Source organism: Postia placenta (genome assembly GCF_002117355.1).
Source record: "Postia placenta MAD-698-R-SB12 unplaced genomic scaffold POSPLAscaffold_17, whole genome shotgun sequence".
Classification (NCBI taxonomy): domain Eukaryota; kingdom Fungi; phylum Basidiomycota; class Agaricomycetes; order Polyporales; family Adustoporiaceae; genus Rhodonia; species Rhodonia placenta.
Window position 1 is genome coordinate 501,948 of NW_020169848.1, and position 21,179 is coordinate 523,126.

Here is a 21,179-nt window from a genome sequence, read left to right on the forward strand (position 1 = left end):
CTATGTTTGGTTTGTTCGTTTCATGCTCTGGGTATGCATCGGCCTCGTGCACCAGTATTAGTTTGCTCTGTATTCTATGACCGTAATACATGACATCCAGCTCGAGATGGCAAAATAACCATCACCTTGTTTACTCGCAATGATTGTGGAGGAGTTGGTGAGAAAGATTGAGCATACGCGCTCGGGGTCCACGTGCGTGTGTGCTCATACCTCTTCCAGACGCGTCTCGCCGTCTGGACTCTTGACTGCGTGTGCTGTTCTGCTTCGCCATTCAGTATGTCGTATCTCGGCTATAATGTCTCTCAGAACGAACAGAGCTTCCAACGCGACCCCTCTTCGTCCCCCATCATGCACCGCCCAGCCATTCCCAGCGGATCCAGCGGCGGCGGGCCAACTCCCTTCAAAGCACCAGCGCACAAGCATGCACACCACCTGCACTCGATACCCCCTCGCGAGAAGTCCACCAGGACGCTGATTATTGACCATCTGCTGTGGGTGCACGCGCGCACCCGGTTTGCGCAGGCTCGTGCGGAGCTGGGCATGACTGACCGCACCGGCGGCCCCTCCACCGCGAACTACGCCCACCGCGAGCGGCCGGAGAGCTACGAGGAGGACGAGGAGGTGTACAGCGATGGCGAAGACGTGTCGCCGCTTACCGCGCGGGCGGGCGGGCCCGGGCACACACACGGCGACGAGGAGGATGAGCGGCTGGACATGCAGGACCTCATCCTCGCACGGGCCCTCAGGCAGCGGGCGGAGAGCGTCGAGAAGGTCGCGACCGGGATGCTCGACCAGCCTCCCGAACTGCCTCCCCTCCACCCGGACGATCTCATCGACCCGCCCACGTCTCCACAGCTACGCCCACAGCACGTCCAGCGACAGCATATCCTGCCTAACGGTGTACGTCTGCGTCTCGCACTTGCTACCGTAATAAATGACCTTTTCTCTCGCCGCGCACCCATACCTCGCGCGCCCAGCCCGCTCGCTCCGTCGGAGACTGAGCACCCTCCGTCAGCACACCCGAATCTGCCGTCACCCATTATACCCCTAGCGGCCATCTCGTCAGGGCTACAGCCTCCCAATCCCAACTCATCCACGGCCCACCGGCGGCCGTACCCTAGCCAATACATCCGCTCACTCTACGATATCGGCACGGACCCAGAGACCCAGAATTCGCCGCCATCGCTGCGGTGTCCACGGCATCTCCATATGGGCTGTGAGATCTGTGTGGAGGCAAAGTCACCTGTCCCTACCCGCGGTGCACAACCGCGAGGCCGAAGCGTGCCCGGGCGCGCGAGTTCTACCACCGGAAGCAGCCCGGGCGACCCGCCCTCGGGACAAAATTGCTCGCCCCTGGTGGGCGGGGTGACCGGCTGGCAAGACGGTAGTGGGATTGGATCGGGGCTTGCGCGGCCCGGACCACAGGGGACAGTCCTGCGGCGGCCGTCGGACGCGCAGGTGCCGTCGCGCCTGGACGGGAGCCCACAGATGTGCAGCACGAAGCTGTCGGAGCTGATCGTGCGGTTCATGCGGCTCAGCGCGCTCGTCGCGATGGAGCTTGGGCGGGAGGCGACGGAGGAGCGCGCGTCGGTGGACGGCGGGGACGGGCGGCGGGACGAGGAGGGGCAGGCGGGGACGTCGCCTTCTGGCCTGTCGCACGCCCACGCCCATGCTGCCCGCGCGCCTGTGTCGCCGCAGATCAGCCCGCGGACGCTGACGCAGCGCAATCTGGCGGATGCAGGGCTGTACTACTACGCGCTGCGGCCTTCGCGGGAGTGGTACTTCCTCTTGGCTGGGCTACTGACCCGGGCGATATGCGAGGGCTACATGACGGCTGGGTGGAGAGGCATCGAGCCGCTAGAGGTGCTGCTTGGCGTCGGCCTGGGGATCAATCCTGCCTTTGGACGGCGGAGCAGGAATCGTGGACAGGCGAGGGAGAACGGGCAGGGTGGTGCGGCAGAAGGATCTGCGCGGCAGAGGCCTGAGGAAGAAGAGGAAGACGAGGAGGAAGACGAGTTCAAGCAGTTTGATCCCGATGACTTGCCTGAGCTGGAGGAGGCGACGCGGGTCCTGTTTCCCTCGCTACGAGACCCGGGCGTTGCGAACGGGATGCACCGGAGGGAGGGTGCTGAGCTGGAGTACGAGATTGAGATGGTTGAGCGGTTGCAACGGGTGCGTTTGATCTACATTATATTCAGGTCCCGCGCTGGCTCACGATCGTGTTGCCAGTTCTACGATGTCCCGCAGTCTACGCCAGATGTAGCAACGCACATGGAGGATCTGCAGTGGCAGTTCCCCGCGGAGGCGGTCGAGCGCGCTGCCGTCCGGTTCTGTGAAGCCATCGCGCGATGGCGAGGAAAACCCGAGCTGGAGACGGTATGTCCTTGCCCTGGCATTACAGAATTCCTCGCACTAAACACATATATTCTCTAGTATAAAAAAGCGACCTGGATCATCAGGAACGGCGAACGCAGGGCCAGCGCAGGGGCAGCAATGTCCATCGACGCGCTCGTCCACTCGAATCCTACGAGCCCGTCAAACAGCGCACGGCAGCCAGCAGGGCCCGCGCGGTTCGCGCATCAAGCAGAATCGAGGACGCGCAAGCCGCTCATCGAGAAATACTTCGCGATGCCGCAGGCGGTTGCCATGCAGGGGCGCAAGCGGCGGCGCTCAGAGACCGACCGCATGCAGGAGGACGGGCGGAGGATGCAGAACCCGCCTATCTTTGGATGAGGCGATCCGTCGTCGACTGGATTCTCGGCCTGTGTGGCCAACATCACCAAAAAAACAAAAGCCAGGATTGAAGTGCTGAAGTGCCCTGACGCCGATGTATGAGTATAATAATGATCCGTCTGAATCTGATGTCGTCACTGTTGTAGGAACACCGCGCATAGAGGGCTATGGGTGTATATGTATGGCTGTCGATGTTTGTTGTGCTGTACCGTCTCGCATCGAGTCGCTTTCGAGTCGTATCGACTTCACGGACTTTCAGAAGAATCTGGTGTTACAACCACCCCCTCAATCATGCATTTTGATGTTGAAACTCATGTGCAGGCACGGTTGAGGAGCGTCAATGCCAAAAGATCTCCATTAGACAGCTTGTCGTGCATCTAGGAACTCGGCGGCAATGTGAAAAGCCCCGCAGGCCGCAGCTGGTTGGTTGTAACTCACTGAGTGGTGAGGAATCCTTGCTCGGCTTGCTCCTCGGGACGCTGTGGATGCAGTTCACGTATACCTTCCGCGGTGAATTGATTTGCAGATTCGGCTGGGTTTGCATAACAGTAATGCAGCCTTGTTGGGGGTCCGCTCGCACTGCCACACTGCAACCCTGGATGCTGATGGGCCCGTCAATCCCTGGCGTCGGCAAAGGTGCGTTGGCACGCTTGACGATGTTGACTGTGAGTATGAGGGTGAACTGCACGATATCTACTCTATAGTAGATGACCTGGACAGACATACATAGACCACCGAGGTCTAAGATTGGCCGAGGGGTGAGAAGACGAGAACGCGCGATAACACGCGATCGAGGGAGGGGGCCTGAACAGTAGGCCCGCGTGTTACGTATGATCGTCGCGGGCAATGTGCCTCCCACCGTCCATGGCCGAAACATATGCACGCATGCGCCATATATAAACTCGTGGACGCAGCTTGATACCGCCGTCGAGTCTGCGACTACTCCCACCATGAGGCTCTTTCTCTGGTCTGTGTTGGCTCTGACCTCTCTCGCTGTCGCCGCTCCCGGCTCGCCCAGCGACTGCGCTCACAAGGTCAAAGAGTCCGTCGCCCCTCCTCGTGGATGGACCAAGACCAAGGCCGCTCCTGCCGATCATCTCATCGAGCTGCGAATCGGCCTGCCACAGCCCAACTTTGCGGTGCTGGAGCAGCACTTGTACGAGATCAGGTAGGGGTATATCTGCTCGGTCTTGGATGTAGTGTTGTTGGCAGAAGTCTGCCACTCTGCCAGGTATTTCTGCCCGCCAGGCAATTGCCATGGCAGATGGCAGAACGGATTTTGGAGGGCGACAGAAGGTTTGTGGCCAAATCGCATCGCCACGTCCACGATTGGGTGTAAACCCCGCCCGAAATCTGCCATATTCTGCCAGGGTGGCAATTGCCATTCTGCTGGCAGTTGGCAGAAGTCGGCCTCCAGGATTTCTGCTCACAATACTAGGTAGAGGTCAGTGGATGTTATGACGCTGATCGAGGCACTTAGTGACCCATTCCATGAACGGTATGGTGTACACCTGTCCAAAGAAGAGGTAGAGGCGCTCGTAGCGCCTCACCCCGAGAGCATTCAGCTCGTCGACGAATGGCTTGCCTCTCATGGTATTCCATCGGACGCGCTGTCCCGTTCGCCGGCTCAGGATTGGGTTACCATCCGAATTCCGGTCTCTATGGCCGAGGAAATGATGAAGACGGTAGGTCTCTTTCTGTCAACAGATGCCCGTTTGTGGACTCATCATGTAACCAAGGAATATCACGTCTGGGTCCACGATGCAAGCGGCGCCGCCCTCGTGCGCACAACCTCCTACAGCCTCCCCGAGCACCTCCACGCGCACGTCGACGTCGTGCAGCCCACGACGTCCTTCGCGCGCTTCAGGCGCGACGCCGCGACGTACCACTTCGCCGGCGACGCGCCCGCTGCCATAAAGACCGACGCGCCGTACATCTCGATACCCTCCGCGTACAACGGGCAGGTGAACGCGAGCTGCAACGCGTCGATCACGCCCACGTGCCTGAAGGAGCTCTACAACGCGGTTGGGTACGTGCCGGCGGCCGCGGGCGAGAACAAGCTCGCGGTGACGGGCTATCTCGGCCAGAACGCGAACCTGGAGGACTTTCATTTGTTCAACGAGGCGTTCGTGCCCGAGGCGGCGGACTCGACGTTCGACGTTGTGTATATCAACAGTGAGTTGTGTCGATTGTCCGGGGCGATTGATGTGATGGAAGCTGATGGCGATCTGTTCCCCACAAGATGGGACAAACGACCAGTCGCCTGATGCGGCGGGAATCGAGGCGAACCTGGGTATGTCAAGTTGGAACCCAAAACACCCCCATGACTGATGGTGGCTGTACAGACACCCAGTACGCATTTGGCTTGACGTACCCCACTCCGAGGACGTTCTACACTACTGGAGGGAGTCCGCCCTTCATTCCCGACGACCTTACGCCCACCGATTCGAATGAGCCGTATGCGAATGTGAGTTCGGAACATCATCAACAGAGCAGCAGATATTCACGATGATGTCTATGTCAGTGGTTGGAGTACATTCTTAGCGACCCAAGCCCACCGCAGACGATCTCCACCAGCTACGGTGACGACGAGCAAACTGGTATGTGGTCACGCCATGCATGCCTTCACACCCCCAGTTCTGATCTGACTACCATCTTCCAGTTCCTGAAAGCTATGCCAAGCGTGTCTGCGCTAGCTTCGCCCAGCTCGGTGCGATGCTCCCTTCAATTAGCTAGCGGCCGTGGCTCACCGTTTCACCATGTAGGAGCCCGAGGCGTCTCGCTGTCCTTCAGCTCTGGCGATAACGGTGTCGGCGACGGCGATTCCGACCCGGCTACGCAACAGTGCTACACTAACAACGGCCTGAACGAGCACAAGTTCATACCTGCATTCCCTGCCGCCTGTCCCTAGTGAGTCAGACCGTCCCCCGAGGCGCGGCAGCCGTCTAATCGAGTGATGTACAATCTGCAGCGTGACCTCGGTCGGCGCGACGTGGTACATCCCCGAGGAAGTGTACTACATCTCGGGCGGCGGATTCAGCAACTACGTGAGCCCCATGAGATCCCGTCCCTGACCAGCGTGCCAGACGTCGCTCACCGTGTGCGGGATCCACAGTTCTCGCGCCCCGCCTACCAGGAGCTCGCAGTGGACACCTACCTCAGCAAGCTCGTGCCCGGCACCTACGCGGGCCTCTACAACCCGTCCGGCCGTGTACGTCCCAGAATCACGCCATCTCGTCCCCTCACTGACGCTGACACTGACATATGATGGCCGCCCTCCAGGCATACCCCGATGTCGCCGCGCAGGGCCAGTTCTTCAACCTCTTCGTCGGCGGCGTGGAGGGCCAGATCGGCGGGACGTCCGCCGCGTCGCCGACGTTCGCGGGGCTCGTGTCGCTGCTCAATGACGCGCGCCTCGCGCGGGGGCTCGCGCCGCTCGGGTTCCTGAACCCGCTGCTGTACGCGATCGGCGCGGTCTTCCCGGACGGCTTCAACGACATCGTGGGCGGGAGCAACCCGGGCTGCGGCACGGAGGGCTTCAACGTGAGTAGCTGTGTTCTATTACTGTTGATGTTGTTTTGTTGGCGCTGTCGTTGCTGCTGTCGCCATCACTGCTGCTGCTGTTGCTGCTTGCCGGGAAGGCGACGCGAGTGTGCGAGTGTGCTGACGACGCGTTCCGTTCAATGCAGGCAACGGTCGGGTGGGACCCGGTGACGGGCTTTGGGACGCCGAACTTTGGAAACTTGAAGGATCTCGTGCTGGGCGACGTCTCTGCGATCCTGGAGTTGTGAGGAGGGGCTGCGTGGTGCGCGGGCGTAGATAGTCTGTGGTCCCGCGTGCATGCTTTTGCTAGAAGCGGCGACAGCACCTAGGCGAACGAATCGGCATCTGTGCGCTGTGATGGTGGATCAGCAGCGTGCGAGAAGTGACCGAGTGAAAATCGAGAGATAGGCCAAGTGCAAGGCAACAGAGGGTGGTGGAGGGGCATGGGAATGGAGCGCAGTCGAGGGCGAGGGGACATACACAAAGTCACCACAAGTAAATATATTTCATAGTCTATGACAGCCTCGTTACAAACACACTCCCCGCTCTCATTCCAGAGCTCCTGACAGAACACATCCCGCGCCCATCAGGAAAAGTGGAAGTCCGCTGACGCTCTGAGACGCTCTGAGGTCGCTGACGTGCTGAGTTCAGCACGTCAGCGATTTCAGCTGTTCAGCTGGCTAAGTCACTTCTTTCAGCGGATTCAGCATCTCAGCCAGGCTCCTTCCCGCCGCTGTGGGAGTTATAGGGGACTTCATCCGAATAGCGTACTCAATGTTTTATCTTGTGTATCCGAGAATAGAAGTCTTGCTACAGATCATGTGCCATCTCATCACGTGCATATCATGTGACATCCCATTTGAACCTTAATCCCCTATAACTCCCTGCAGCGGCTGGCACAAAACATCTACAAACAGCGGAGGACCGACGCCGCACATCCCATATGAGGCAGGATCGATTCCCGGATATGATAAATGTCATCAAAACATTTTGATTGCATCAATTGAGATCATTGCAATCCCCCCTAAGTAAGCATAACAGCAATGCGCAGAAAGCCCATTGCTTGCAACACTTTCCATCTTGGAAGCCATATCTTCAATGTGACAGTCGAAAACCTGGGTCGCAAATGCATTGAGAGCGCTGAAGTGCCAGCCAGGCCGAGGATGAGTTCTTCAATGAAGGGGTGTTCACTGTTGCATGACATCTTGATCAGTCAGATTGAGCTCGACAGGGATGTGATCCTTTGTGTGAAAGCCAGATATAGAAAATTCATTAGCGGTGTGAAAGCTATAGTCATTGGTCACAAAACTGCACCAAGGACAACGAGACACGACGTGCCTTAGGACGCGAGAAACGCTACTGTACATGGGGCCAAGATAATTATGTAATGATGGGTCATTATCCTGCCTTCCTAATCGAGGTGACATGCGCCGCTCCTCCGCTGTTTGTAGATGTTTTGTGCCAGCCGCTGTAGGGAGTTATGGGGGTTTAAGGTTGGGATTTGAAGTTTAATTTAGCCTCGGATGTAGCCGGATTGTGGCACAAGTGTGGCAGATGGGCTTGCAGGACTTAGCTTGCATCAAATTTGTCGGATTGAGTCCCTATAACTCCCACAGTGGTGGGAAGGAGCCTGCATCTCAGCACGCCTCAGCAGACCGTTATGTATTAGTTACAATGTTATCTAATAAGTTATCTAATTATACGACACCATTAAGCTAGTACAAGGACTCGTGTGAATGATAATGTCGCGACTTGAGGTTAAGCGACTGTGGAAAACCTAAAAGCTGGGGGCGTCCGACTGATTCTCACCGAAGCGATGGTGAGCGATGCTCAAACCTAAGGCTAGGGACAAGATAATATATTAGTTAGGTAAAGAAAAGGAATACAACTGAAGGCTTACTGACCTAGGGACAAGAGGTCGAAACTGAGGTCCCTGGGGCAGCAGAGGCCGGCTTATATACAGGGGGAGTTTAGGGGAGGCTGTGCGCACTGGTCCGTGTACAGCTGGTCCGTGCGCAGCATGCTGATGCGGCCCCAGGGGCCGGTGAGTCAGAGAGGCTGTGTTAGCGGAGCCCGAGCTGTGCCGCGCACTGCCGCCCCATCTAATCTAATTGTACAGTAGATAAGGACTTGTCCGTTCGAGCGTATAGTACAGAGGTCACGGGTTCGAGCCCGTGAAAAGGAAAAAATTAAAAAACGGCTAGACGCCGTGTCAACTCGTGACAGATAATCTGCGTATTTATTAAAATAAAACCAATTGAATGTGTCTAAAGAGTAAAAAAAACGAAAATTGTGGGGTATTACAGCACCACGGAACACCAGCATTAATTGTCACTGCATGTACAATACAATCTGTAAGATGTATGAACCATACATGCTGTCACGAGTTGCTATGTCACGGACTATTTTTGTTTCTCCTTTTTTCTTTTCTTTTTCCCTTTCCTGGGTTTGAACAGCAACCTTGCTGTGTGGGGCGGCACTTGACATGGACAGGTCACTGATACAACGGTCTATACTCCTATATCAATGCCTGACTCATAGACAATGAGCGAGGGCTTATGGACAGTGTGTCGTCCAGAAGATCGAGTGAGAAAATTGAGAATGACCACTACCCCAAGCGAAGAGGAGCGGAGACTTGAATTGGTAACCAGGTTGAACTTAGGGTTTGACCGACTAATGGTACAACTATTTATACAAGTACCGGCTATGCACAGACCACCGTGTCTGTGTGGTCATGTTAGTGAAGAAAGAAACATAGTGGTACACTACCAGATATGAAGTGTGCATGGACCCCATTATGTAAGCTACATAATGTTCAACCTGCAGGTGAGCACTAAGACAGGCGCCAGTATGGGTGCTAGTAGTACAAGAAATAGAATGGAAAGACAACTGTTTCATTACCCCCCTGCCAGAGTCGAAGTCCCATTCGACTACTCACTGCTCACCGTCTCCATATAATTCCCAGTCTACGCCGTCATCCTCCGCTTTGTCAAACCACTCGTTGCATGTGTCCCTCCCAATGTTCTTCCACTCTTTGCCAGACAGATGCTTTTGATGTGGCCAGGAGCTGTCCCACATCCATTGGGCAGCATCAGGGACCCAGTCAGGATCGACTTTGCGAAGGACAACAGGTGTATTGGGACGGGGACGTAAGGGTCCCGCAATGGGACTGGTTGGAAGTTCGGGGTTAGCACTGTGCGGGGGAGGGATGGGTACTGCTTTCATCTGCCTTTCTTTTGCCTTTCTCTCCTTCGCCTCATTGATGATCCCTTCAAGGAACATGTTGTCAACGACCACCCCCACGCGTTGCGCAGGTTCTTCAGGTGGTGCGGATATGTGTCGCTGCATTGGCCTGGTCCCGCACTCTCGCTCCAGATGTCCAGGGGCCTCCTTTCCACATATTGCGCACCGCCTGTCCAGACAGTCCTGTATCCAGTGTCGAGACGATCTGCATTGTCTGCAGCTTCCCTTCGGTGTTGCGACTTAGGGTCAAGTGGCAGGGGAAAACCAAACAAAGGGATGCTGGGGGTGTTCAACTGATTCTCACCGAAGCAATGGTGAGCAGTGCTCAAACCTAAGGCTAGGGACAAGTTAATTAGCATAGGAAAGTAAGTAAGTACAGGGGCTTACTGACCTAGGGACAAGAGGTCGAAACTGAGGTCCCTAGGACAGCAGAGGCTGGTTTATATACATGGGGGATTTAGGGCAGGCTGTGCACATTGGTCCATGTGCAGCTGGTCTGTGCGCAGCATTGCTGACACAGCCCCGGGAGCCGGTGAGTCAGTGCGGCTGTGTCAGTGGAGCCCAAGCTGTGCCGTGCACTGCCGCCCATCTAATCTAATCGTACAGTAGATAAGAACTTGTCCATTCAGGTGTATGGTACAGAGGTCGCGGGTTCGAGCCCGCGAAAAGGAAAAAAATGAAAAAATGGCTAAATGCCATGTCAACTCGTGACATTCAGGGTCCAACCGGGGTTGGGTTGCCAGTCAGCTGGGATGGTCGTGCTCTGCGGTGTTGCTTGGAGGAAGAGGGACAGGATTGGGGGACGCCTGAAGGCGGACGTCGGTAGGGGTGCGGGTAGGGGTAGGTATGCGTTGGGAATGGCACATGGGATGAATTTGTTGTGTTGTGCACGGATGCTGCGCAGGAGGAGCGGTTGAAAGCGATGGGCCACTTTCAGATTGTCAAGTCAAATGAGCTTGGTGAGGACACGGTCGTCTTGTTGGCATAGCAGCTGCTTGTGGTGGTCGATGGCCTTATCTGCTGCCTCAACAGCCTCATCATATTTGCAGCGGGCAGAGAGGTATGCTTCTAGTGTGGCGCAGTCAGTGGCATTGGTTGCCTCGGGGTTGTGGGCTTTGAGTTTATTAAAGACATCAGCGGGGTTACTGAGAAGGAGCGTCAGCAAGGTGCTGTTGCCAACATGGGTGTGCTTAGGGGTGTAGATCAAAATCCTCTTTCCACCTTTGGTCAAGGGGGCATTGAACTGGTCGAGGAACAAAAGGGTGGATGTCATGTTGATATGTGTGAAGGGGTGTAGCGACTGGGTTGAGCTGCTGTCGATTCAGCTTAAGTTCTTCCTTTCTTTATACTCCATTAGCACTTCGTCCGCAGTTCCTGTCAAGTTCGCTTTGGGCTCCCATGAGTCATCAGTGGTTGAGTAACCTTTCCACCTGACGCAATACTCCTGACACTGCATTCTCTTGTTCTCTCGGTGTCCAACAATGGCTTTGACTTCATAGCTATCTTCACCTTCAATAAGGTCAGGAGGTGGCCTTGTGTAGTTCAGACCATGGATGATACAATGGTCTATACTCCTATATCGATGCCTGACTCGTAGACGACGAGCGAGGACTTATGGACAGTGCGTCATTCTGAAGATCGAGCGAGGAAGTCGAGAATGACCACTACCCCAAGCGAAGAGGAGCAGAGACTTGAATGAATAACCAGGTCGAACTTAGGGTTCGACCGACTAATGGTACAACTACTTATACAAGTACCGACTGCGCACGGACCATTGTGTCTATGTGGTCGTGTTTAGTAAAGAAACGTAGTGGTACGATACCAGGCACGAAGTGTGCATGGACCCCATTATGTAAGCTACATAATGTTCAACCTGCGGGTGAGCGCTAAGACAGGTGCCAGTATGGGCGCTAGTAATACAAGAAATAGAACGGAAAGATAAATGTTTCATGCATTGTAGCAGTGTTTGAAATCAGTCACCTATCCAATGTGAGTGAGCTTGTTTTATTGGCTCAGATGAAGCTCACCATGGCATTGTTGTCCCCTCTTCCTCTCTGCATCTGCATTTTCGAAGCCCTGAGAAAGGGCAGAGCTGAGTGCTCTGTACATGTTGTTAGCGTGCACCAGTTTTGCGTGGTGTGTACTCACCTTTGAATGTGGCAAGTTTGTCGAACAACTGTCTCATCTTCATGAGGTCGTCATGTATAACAGGCCAAATGCTGACACTGATGGTCTTCACAGGTGTGCCCAATTTGATATAGAAATACGTGTCTCATATCTCTCCCAGGATCCAGATGGTCAACGGCATGCCCGACTTGCACAAAAACTGGGTATGGACATCACTACCCATGCACATCCACTCTGTACCCATGTCTTCACAGAGTCCAATGGTGTAGCACCGAGCGATGTCATATCTGTAATTAAGAACCAGCTGCATGTGTCTGTGAGTAGAGTTAGCCCTCGGTGTTTGGCCTTTAGCTGAGGTACTCACTGCTGTAATGTCATGGACCATTGTACACCACTCGGCGACGATGGCTGTACTTGGGCATTGTGAGTCCAAAATCAAGATTTCACTTATAATGATACAATGGTCTATACTCCTATATCAATGCCTGACTCGTTGTTGCGACTTGGGGTCAAGCGACAAGGACAAACACGAAGGCTGGGGGCATTCGACTGGGTCTCACCAAAGCAATGGTGAGTAACGCTCAAACCTAAGGCTAGGAACAAAATGATATATTAGTTAAGTAAGAAAGGAATACAAAGGGATGCTTCCTGACCTAGGAACAAGAGGTCGAAACTGAGGTCCCTATGGCAGCAGAGGCCGGCTTATATACAGGGGAAGATAAGGGCAGGCTGTGCGCATTGGTCTGTGTGCAGCTGGTCCATGCACAGCATGCTGACGCAGCCCCGGGGGCCGGTGAGTCAGTGCGGCTGTGTCAGCGGGGCCCAAGCTGTGCCGCGCACTGCCGCCCATCTAATCTAATCATACAGTAGATAATGATGCATCCATATCAGTCATATAGTACAGAGGTTGCGGGTTCGAGCCCGTGAAAAGGAAAAAATTAAAAGACGGCTAGACACCGTATCAACTCGTGACAGATGGCAGGTGGCTCCTCTGGCTCCCGGCCCGGGATCTCGCTATGCATGTATTTGCTAAGCAAGGAGATGTGGAACACCGGGTGCACAGGCACTGACTTCAGCAGAACCAACTCATAATCTAAGTGTCCGAGCTTTCGCTGCACGGCATATGGTCCAAGGCGCTTGGGACTGAGCTTCTTGCTTGGCTGTTTCAGCTTAAGGTTCCGGGCATTGAGCCAGACCTTATCCCCCGGTGCGAAGACTGGTGCCTCCTGCACATGCTTATCGTAGTACACCTTCATCTGTTCGGCTGACAGCTCCAACGCGGAGCGTGTATCATCGCGGATCTCCTTTAGGATTCTAAGCCAATCTGCGGCCGCAGGCATCATGGACATTGGATTGATCCGTACTTGGATTTCAGGGTGATATGCCTGATTCAGGAAGAAGGGGGAGTGCCCGGTTGCCGAATGAACTCTATTGTTCAATGCAAATTCGGCAAGCGGCAACTGTCTGGCCCAATCATCCTGCCTGTGGCTTGTGAATGCATGCAGGTACTGCTCGATCTCCTGATTCCAGCACTTGGTCTGGCCATCCATCTGAGGGTGGAACACTGCAGACAGCGCCGGCTCGATCCCTAGTCCCTTGTATACTGCATGGAGGTACTTTGACGCGAACTGGGGACCTTGGTCTGATATGACCTTGGCCGGGGTCCCATGGTGTTTGAACATGTCGCGGATATATAGGTCTGCTGCACCTTCTGCTGTCAGGGTCTCATGACAGGCAGAGAAGTGGACCTGTTTGGTGAAGCGGTCGGCGGTAACTAGGATCAAGTCGAATCCATCAGACTTTGGCAGGCCAATGATCATATCGGTGGTGATGATCTGCCATGGGCGTTTGGGGATCTCGTTCAGCTTCAGCGGACCCTGGGGTTTGGTGGGGAATGTCTTGGTACGGTTGCACACATCGCAGGTGCTTACGTGATACAACAGTCTATACTCCTATATTGATGCCTGACTCGTAGACAACGAGCGAGGGCTTATGGACAGTGCGTTGTCCTAAAGATCGAGCAAGGAAGTCGAGAATGACCACTACCCCAAGTGAAGAGGAGCAGAGACTTGAATGAATAACCAGGTCGAACTTAGGGTTCGACCGACTAATGGTACACCTATTTATACAAGTACCAGCTACGCACGGACCACTATATCTGTGTGGTCGTGTTAGTAAAGAAAGAAACATAGTGGTACAATACCAGGCACGAAGTGCGCATGGACCCCATTATGTAAGCTACATAATGTTCAACCTGCGGGTGAGCGCTAAGACAGGCACCAGTATGGGTGCTAGTAATACAGGAAATAGAACAGAAAGATAAACAACCACTCGAGCTCCCTGAAGTTCAGTATGTTCCCATCGAAATCCCAGACATCGAACTACCACCAGCTCCACCCGCACCAACCAACGCACTAGTTGAAGTCCCTATGGCAACATTCACTCAAGCAGACATCGATCAGCGCATCGTGGCGGCTGCTCTCGATACATACCGACTTCAACAATCAACCGCCAATCGACCCCTCCGCCTCAACATCCCCGCTCCGGAACCCTTCAGCGGAAAGGCAGAGGATCTTAGACGCTTCCTTCAATGCGTTCTTTCCTACTTCGTCGCCACCAACAACACCAGACTTAGCGATGAAGCAAAGATCACCTTCACTGTAGCGTTGATGAGGAAGGACCTAGGGAAGACATGGGCAGACGCATACTACGAGAAGTCGGCAGGGGGAGTCCAGGTCTATCCTGATTGGGCAGCCTTCGCCACCGCCCTTGAGGAAGTGTTTCCCGAGCACGGAACATGAATCAAGGCGCACCAAATCCTGATGAAGCTGCCCGAACGACAGAAGAACAAGAAGACAGTGCTCTCCCTTGGAAACTACATCACCCGCTTCGAGCAGCTAGCGCCGAAAGCCCAGCTCAAGGACACCGAAGTCAATGGCATCAACCGCACCGAGAACGACTACCACACTCTCCATGCCAACTTTGTCAAAGGACTCCCGAAGGAGCTGTATTTTGCGCTCGCAACCAGGATTGCTAGGGATCGACCCAACACCATGAAGGCCTGGTATGACGAAGTACGAAATGCTGACGCAGCCAAGCAGGGGGCTCTCGTTGTCACAGACACCAGGGACTATGGCGAACCAATGGATGTTGATGCCACTGCCGTCGCATCAACCTTCGCCTCCACACCGGGAGGAAGGAAATGGGAACTAGGAGCCATTCTCAACGAGGCCGATCGGAAGCTCCACAGGGACAGGAACCTGTGCTTCTACTGCCACATCAAGGGTCACAGCGCCAAGGATTGCCGCAAGAAAGTGGCCGCACAACAAGGGGGTGGGAGGCCGAACCAGGGAGGATCTGGGAAGGACGACTTCCATGCCAGAATCAAGGCACTCTCTGCCGACGAGAAGCGGGAGCTGTATGAAGAACTTACGATGGAGGATTTTTGAAGGGGCAGGGTGAGCCGACGCAACCACTGCCCGTATCTGTTTCACTGTCCCGTGTAATTCTAGTAGTCCGAAATGAACGCGCTCTGCACATTCCGATTACTGTGGGACGAAAAGACGTCGAGGCGCATGCTTTCATTGATAGCGGCGCAACTGGAATCTTCATCAGCCCGAGATTCATCTGAGAACATCGACTTCGGACAGAACCTCTTCCCCGACCCATCCCCGTCTTCAACGTGGATGGAACACCGAACAAAGAAGCACTCATCACGCGAAGAGCTCTCTTATCCTACAAGATAAGCGGAGAACCCCGATTTGTCAAAGCCTACATCGCCAGCATCGGCAAGGAAGACATCATCTTCGGCCATACCTGGCTCAAGCTCGAAAACCCCAAGATAGACTGGAAGACCGGACAAGTTGAACTAAACCACCGATGGACGAAAGATGAGACAAGGGCCTGGAAGATGGACCTGTACCAAAGGCGAGTGGCTCGGCTAGAACTAAAGAAGGCTGTAACTACCCCACTCCCAGAACCAACGGAGGACGAATTTGTCGTCATCTCCACCTCGGAACACGCAACCCTTTCCAAACAAAAGACTAGTGGCGCAGCAGGATATGACATCTCTGCTGCGCATCAACTCATCATCCCTGCCCGACGACAAGGCCTGGTCGGCACCGATCTTACCATGGCTATCCCCGAAGGACACTATGGAAGAATCGCACCTTGATCCGGCCTAGCACTATAGGAAATTGATGTCACTGCAGGAGTAATCGACTCAGATTACCGAGGCAAGGTCTCAGTCAACAACTCCGACCTCCCATTCACTGTCAAAGTCGGCGACTGAGTCGCTCAGCTCATCCTTGAAAGGATAAGCACCCCACCAGTAACTATAACCAACTGCATCGACGAAACTGAACGCGGGGAGGATGGGTTTGGGTCAACAGGTATTGCGTCCATCGAGGAACAAGCGGAGGACATCGACGATGATGAGTTCATCATTTCCTACTTATCCGGAGTGCCGATGATCACCAAGTACGAGAAACAAGAATCCCCAGCAGTAAGGGATGTTCCGCTCAAGGAGCGACTTCCTGAACTCTCGTCCGGCTACAAACGACTCCACAACGGCATGATCTGGAAGATCCACCACGACATTAGGCGCGTCACCACTTCCACCGAACTTGCAGCCTCGAATGCCCAAGGCAAGACAGAAAAAATGCTACCACAGATGGTACCATCCTACCTACACGATCTCCTCCCCGTCTTCGACAAAGGCACTGCTGCGCGACTTCCAGACCACACCGAATATGACCACGAAATCAACCTCAAGGAGGGCTTCGCGGACATGAAGCAACAGGTCTATCCGCTCAACCCGCAGCAACGAAAGGAACTCGACAAGTTCCTCGAGGAGAACCTGAGTAAAGGGTACATTCGCCCTTCGAAATCCCCGTTGGCGAGTCCATTCTTCTTTGTTGGTAAAAAAGACGGTTCACTACGCCCCTGTCAAGACTACCGGCTGCTCAATGAGAACACAGTCAAGGATCGATACCCGCTCCCGCTTATATCGGACCTCCTCGACAAATTGAAGCACACCAAGGTGTTCATGAAGATGGACCTCTGCGCCGGATACAACAACGTCTGAATCAAGAAAGGGGACGAATGGAAGGCGGCATTCATCGTACCCGGAACTGATGGCAAACCGCCGCAGCTGTACGAACCAACGGTGATGTTCTTTGGGCTGTGTAATTCTCCCACTACGTTCCAGCAGATGATGAACACAATATTCGCAGACATGCTTCAAGAAGGCTGGCTCTGCATTTACATGGACGACATCCTGATCTTTTCCCAGGACAAGGCAGAACACGAAGAACAAACACGACGTGTTATCGAACGACTTCGACAACACGACCTCTACCTCAAACCGGAGAAATGCACCTTTGATGTCACTGAAGTCGAATTCCTCGGCATGATCATCTGTCTAGGAGAAATCGCAATGGACCCTGTCAAACTAGCTGGCATTGCGGATTGGCCGGTGCCGTCCAACCTCAGGCAAGTACGCGCCTTCATTGGATTTGGAAACTTTTACCGCCGGTTTATCAAAAGCTTCTCGGACAAAGCGCAACCGCTGGTTGCTCTCACCCAGAAGGATGTTGCCTGGACCTGGGGATCTGACCAACAGAAAGCCTTCGTGACCCTCAAGAAGGCATTCCTAGAAGAACCAGTACTATGCATGCTGGATCCCGACCGACCCTTTGCTATCGAAACCGATGCCTCCAAGTTTGCAACCGGAGCAGTACTACGCCAGCGCGATGACAATGGCGACTGGCATCCTTGCGGATACCTCTCTCAAAGCTTCAATGCGGCTGAGAGAAACTACGACATCTACAACAGGGAGCTGTATGCGGTCATCCGTGCACTAGATGAGTGAAGGCACTACCTCATTGGCAGCCCATACCCAGTGACGATTCTCAGTGACCACAAGAACCTCACATATTGGAAACAAGCCAAAAACATGAACCGACGATAAGCACGCTGGGCGAGTAAACTGACCGAGTTTGACTTCCGCCTGGTACACATTCCTGGTACCCAAATGGTGCAGAGTGACGCTCTCTCCTGCCGACCCGACCATGATGACGGCTCTAATGACAACACCGACATTGTTATGCTCCCACCGGAAGTATGGGTCGCTGCCATCGACATCGACACCCGCGACACCATCCTTTCTTTCAAAGATGACCCCATAATGAAGGAAGGCCTCACTGCGGTATGCACTGGAGGGACCCCACGCACTGGAACAGACTGGTCCACTGATGATGACCTCCTCTTGTACCAGGATCGGGTCTATGTACCCCCAGATGAGTCTCTTCGCAAGCGTCTTGTCTTCCACTATCACAACCTCCCCTCCGCAGGACACCCCGGTGTTCAGAAAACCCTCCTCGGTTTACGCCGTGATTACTGGTGGCCAAGCATGGCCCAGTTTGTTGCTCGCTATGTTAACGGCTGTGGCATCTGCCAGCAAATGAAGGTCAACACCCATCCAGCCTGACCGCCCATCACCCCCATTCGACCCCACGCAAATGCCAAGCCCTTCAGCACATTCTCGTGCGATTACATCACCGACTTGCCACCGTCCAACGGCTTTGATTCAATTCTGGTCGTAGTGGACCACGACCTTATGAAGGGGGTAATTTTCATCCCATGCAACAAAACAATTGACGCTCTTGGGACGGCAGATGCAATGTACCGAGAGGTCTACAAGTGGTTTGGACTCCCAGACAAGATCATCAGTGACCGAGGACCGCAATTTGCATCCAAAGTCTTCCAAGAACTTTGCAAAATGACTGGGGTTCAATCAGCCATGAGTATGGCATTCCATCCGCAAACTAACGGCGAGACAGAACGAGTGAACCAAGAGCTGGAGATCTACCTCCGCTGCTTCACTGCCAATGATCCGGATAAGTGGGCTGACCATCTTCACACCGCGCAATTTGCTCACAACTCCTGCGAGCATTCCACAACGAAGACGTCCCCATTCAAACTCATGATGGGATACGAACCTCGTGGAATACCCACCGTGCACCCTGGATCAAACACGCCCCAAGCAGCTTATCGCCTCAAGGACTTGCAAAACATCCGCAAAGAAGCACATGCGGCAATGGAGATGGCCCAGAACGTCCTGGCCAAGAGAGTAAAAAGGAAGGGGGGTTCCTTCCGTAAAGGTCAGCTGGTATGGCTAGACTCCCGGAACTTGAAGCTGCCGTACCCGTCCAGGAAACTAGCCCCAAGGCGAGAAGGGCCGTTCAAAGTCCTAGATAAGATTGGAATGGTCTTGTACAAGCTAGACTTGCCTAGCACCTGGCGAGTCCACCCCGTTTTCCACAAATGGCTTCTATCTCCCTACTCGGAGACGGAGATCCATGGTCCGAACTACACGAGGCCACCCCCTGACCTTATTGAAGGCGAAGATAACTACAAAGTTGAAACCATCATCGGACACCGAGAGAACAAGAGGATGCGGTGCCGCGAATATCGCGTCAGGTGGAAGGGTTACTCAACAGCCAATGACTCATGGGAGCCCGAAGCGAACCTGACTGGGACGGCTGACGAAGTGTTGGCAGAGTATAAGAACAGGAAGGACTTGAGCTGAATCGATAGCAGCTCTACCCAGTTACTACATCCCCACTCGCACCAACATGTCTTCCACCCTCCCGTTCCTCGACCAGTTCAATACCCCCTCGACCGAAGGCGGGAAAAGGATCTCGATCTACACCCCTAAGCACACCCACGTCGGCGACAGCACCTTGCTGACGCTTCTCCTCAGTAATCCCACCGACGTTTTCAACAAGCTCAAAGCCCACAACCCCGAGGCAACCAATGCCACCGACTGAGCTACACTAGAGGCGTATCTCTCCGCCCGCCGCGACTATGATGAGGCTGTCAAGGCAGCCGACGAGGCCATCGACCATCACAAGTGACTCCTACGTCAACAGGATGACCGTGTCCTCACCGAGCTCATTCGACTCGACAATCTGAAAGTTGCCCATCGCTTTCAACCGCTCCTACCGCGCAGCATCCGGGCGCGACACAACAAATTCATCCCGCACGCCATCCCCAATGCGTACCTACCCCTACCTGCACCCCTACCGACATCTGCCTTCAGGCGGGCCCCGATCCCATCCCCTTTCCTCCAAGCAATGCCGCGGAGCACCACTATCCTGGCTGACTGGCAACCCAACCCTGGGTGGACCCCGAAGGAAAGTTGCAGGCAATGCGGATCGTCTCGACACTGGGTACGGGACTGTCCGGACGTACGATGCGCAGGATGCGGGAAAGAAGCCCCTGGACACCTGGAGCGGGAGTGCAGAACCAGGCCGATGAAGCGACACGTATCCGCACCACCTGAAGAACCTGCGCGACGCATGGGGGTGGTCGTTGACAATGTGTTCATCAAAGGAATCATCAATGAGGCGAAGGAGAGGAAGGAGAAGAAAAGGCAGATGAAAGCAGTACCCATCCCTCCACCGCGTAGCGCTAACCCCGAACCCCCGGCTAGTCCCGTCGCGGGATCCTCGCGCCCCTACCCTGATACACCCATTGTCTTTCGCAAAGTCGACCCCGACTGGACACCCGACTCTACTCAATGGACGTGGGACAGCTCCTGGCCACATCAGAAGCACCTCTCTGGCAAGGAATGGAAGAACATGGGGAGAAATGCGCGCAAGGAGTGGTTCGACGAAGAGGAGGATGACGGTGTAGATTGGGAATTGTACGGAAACGGTGAGCAGTAAGTAGTCGAATGGGACTTCAACTCTGGTAGGGGGGTAATGAAACATTTATCTTTCCGTTCTATTTCTTGTATTACTAGCGCCCATACTGGCGCCTGTCTTAGCGCTCACCCGCAGGTTGAACATTATGTAGCTTACATAATGGGGTCCGTGTGCACTTTGTGCCTGGTATCGTACCACTACGTTTCTTTCTTTACTAAACACGACCACATAGACACAATGGTCCGTGCGCAGTCGGTACTTGTATAAGTAGTTGTACCATTAGTCGGTCGAACCCTAAGTTCGACCTGGTTATTCATTCAAGTCTCTGCTCCTCTTCGCTTGGGGTAGTGGTCATTCTCGACTTCCTCGCTCGATCTTCAGGATGACGCACTGTCCATAAGTCCTCGCTCGTCGTCTACGAGTCAGGCATCGATATAGGAGTATAGACCGTTGTATCAATGCATGCAGCACCTTCAGTCCAAAACAGTCAATGAGCACAATGCCACCATCAGCCATCAATGTTTCAACCCCAATGACTTAGTCTTGCTAGAGGTCAACATCAAGCACTGGAAGATCAATGAAGATGGAAGCCCAGCATACACTCCAGGATGGGCGAGGTGGAGGACAGGTTTGGAGATGCTCGTGTTGTCGTGCGTATTGCCTGGCAACGATGTGGCCGTTGACAATGAGTACACATTTACCCTTGAGCTGCCATGCAAGCAGGANAGACCTGCCAGTAAATGATGAAGTGTTCATTGCCATTGCACTTGAGCTGGACATTGCCGCTCCTGTATGAAATCCTGAGTCATGTGCAGTGATCTC

The 21,179-nt window shown here is 54.2% G+C and overlaps 4 protein-coding genes across 4 annotated transcripts; 3 read left to right on the forward strand and 1 right to left on the reverse strand.

The window, feature by feature from the left end:
• Window positions 1–139: 139 nt before the first annotated feature.
• POSPLADRAFT_1071598 (hypothetical protein) lies at window positions 140–3,020 on the forward strand (the record flags this gene model as incomplete). The annotated part of the gene is made up of 4 exons (XM_024482455.1): window positions 140–192; window positions 276–2,172; window positions 2,230–2,376; window positions 2,434–3,020. 4 exons carry the CDS (start codon window positions 140–142, stop codon window positions 2,731–2,733), a joined length of 2,397 nt encoding a protein of 798 aa, XP_024334482.1. The 3' UTR covers window positions 2,734–3,020.
• A 649-nt stretch (window positions 3,021–3,669) lies between these two features.
• On the forward strand, window positions 3,670–6,524 carry POSPLADRAFT_1185658 (hypothetical protein; the record flags this gene model as incomplete). The annotated part of the gene is made up of 12 exons (XM_024489166.1): window positions 3,670–3,901; window positions 4,214–4,418; window positions 4,473–4,908; window positions 4,976–5,026; window positions 5,079–5,200; window positions 5,258–5,333; window positions 5,396–5,443; window positions 5,499–5,643; window positions 5,705–5,780; window positions 5,849–5,944; window positions 6,016–6,276; window positions 6,423–6,524. Exons 1-12 carry the CDS (start codon window positions 3,684–3,686, stop codon window positions 6,522–6,524), a joined length of 1,836 nt encoding a protein of 611 aa, XP_024334483.1. The 5' UTR covers window positions 3,670–3,683.
• Window positions 6,525–8,786: 2,262 nt separating this feature from the next.
• On the reverse strand, window positions 8,787–9,675 carry POSPLADRAFT_1156209 (hypothetical protein; the record flags this gene model as incomplete). The annotated part of the gene is made up of 2 exons (XM_024487040.1): window positions 8,787–8,980; window positions 9,222–9,675. Coding segments are annotated over 2 exons (648 nt in total), but the record flags the coding sequence as incomplete, so codon positions are not given.
• Window positions 9,676–13,943: 4,268 nt separating this feature from the next.
• Window positions 13,944–15,095, forward strand: POSPLADRAFT_1155782 (hypothetical protein; the record flags this gene model as incomplete). The annotated part of the gene is made up of 2 exons (XM_024486985.1): window positions 13,944–14,423; window positions 14,454–15,095. Coding segments are annotated over 2 exons (1,122 nt in total), but the record flags the coding sequence as incomplete, so codon positions are not given.
• Window positions 15,096–21,179: the final 6,084 nt, after the last annotated feature.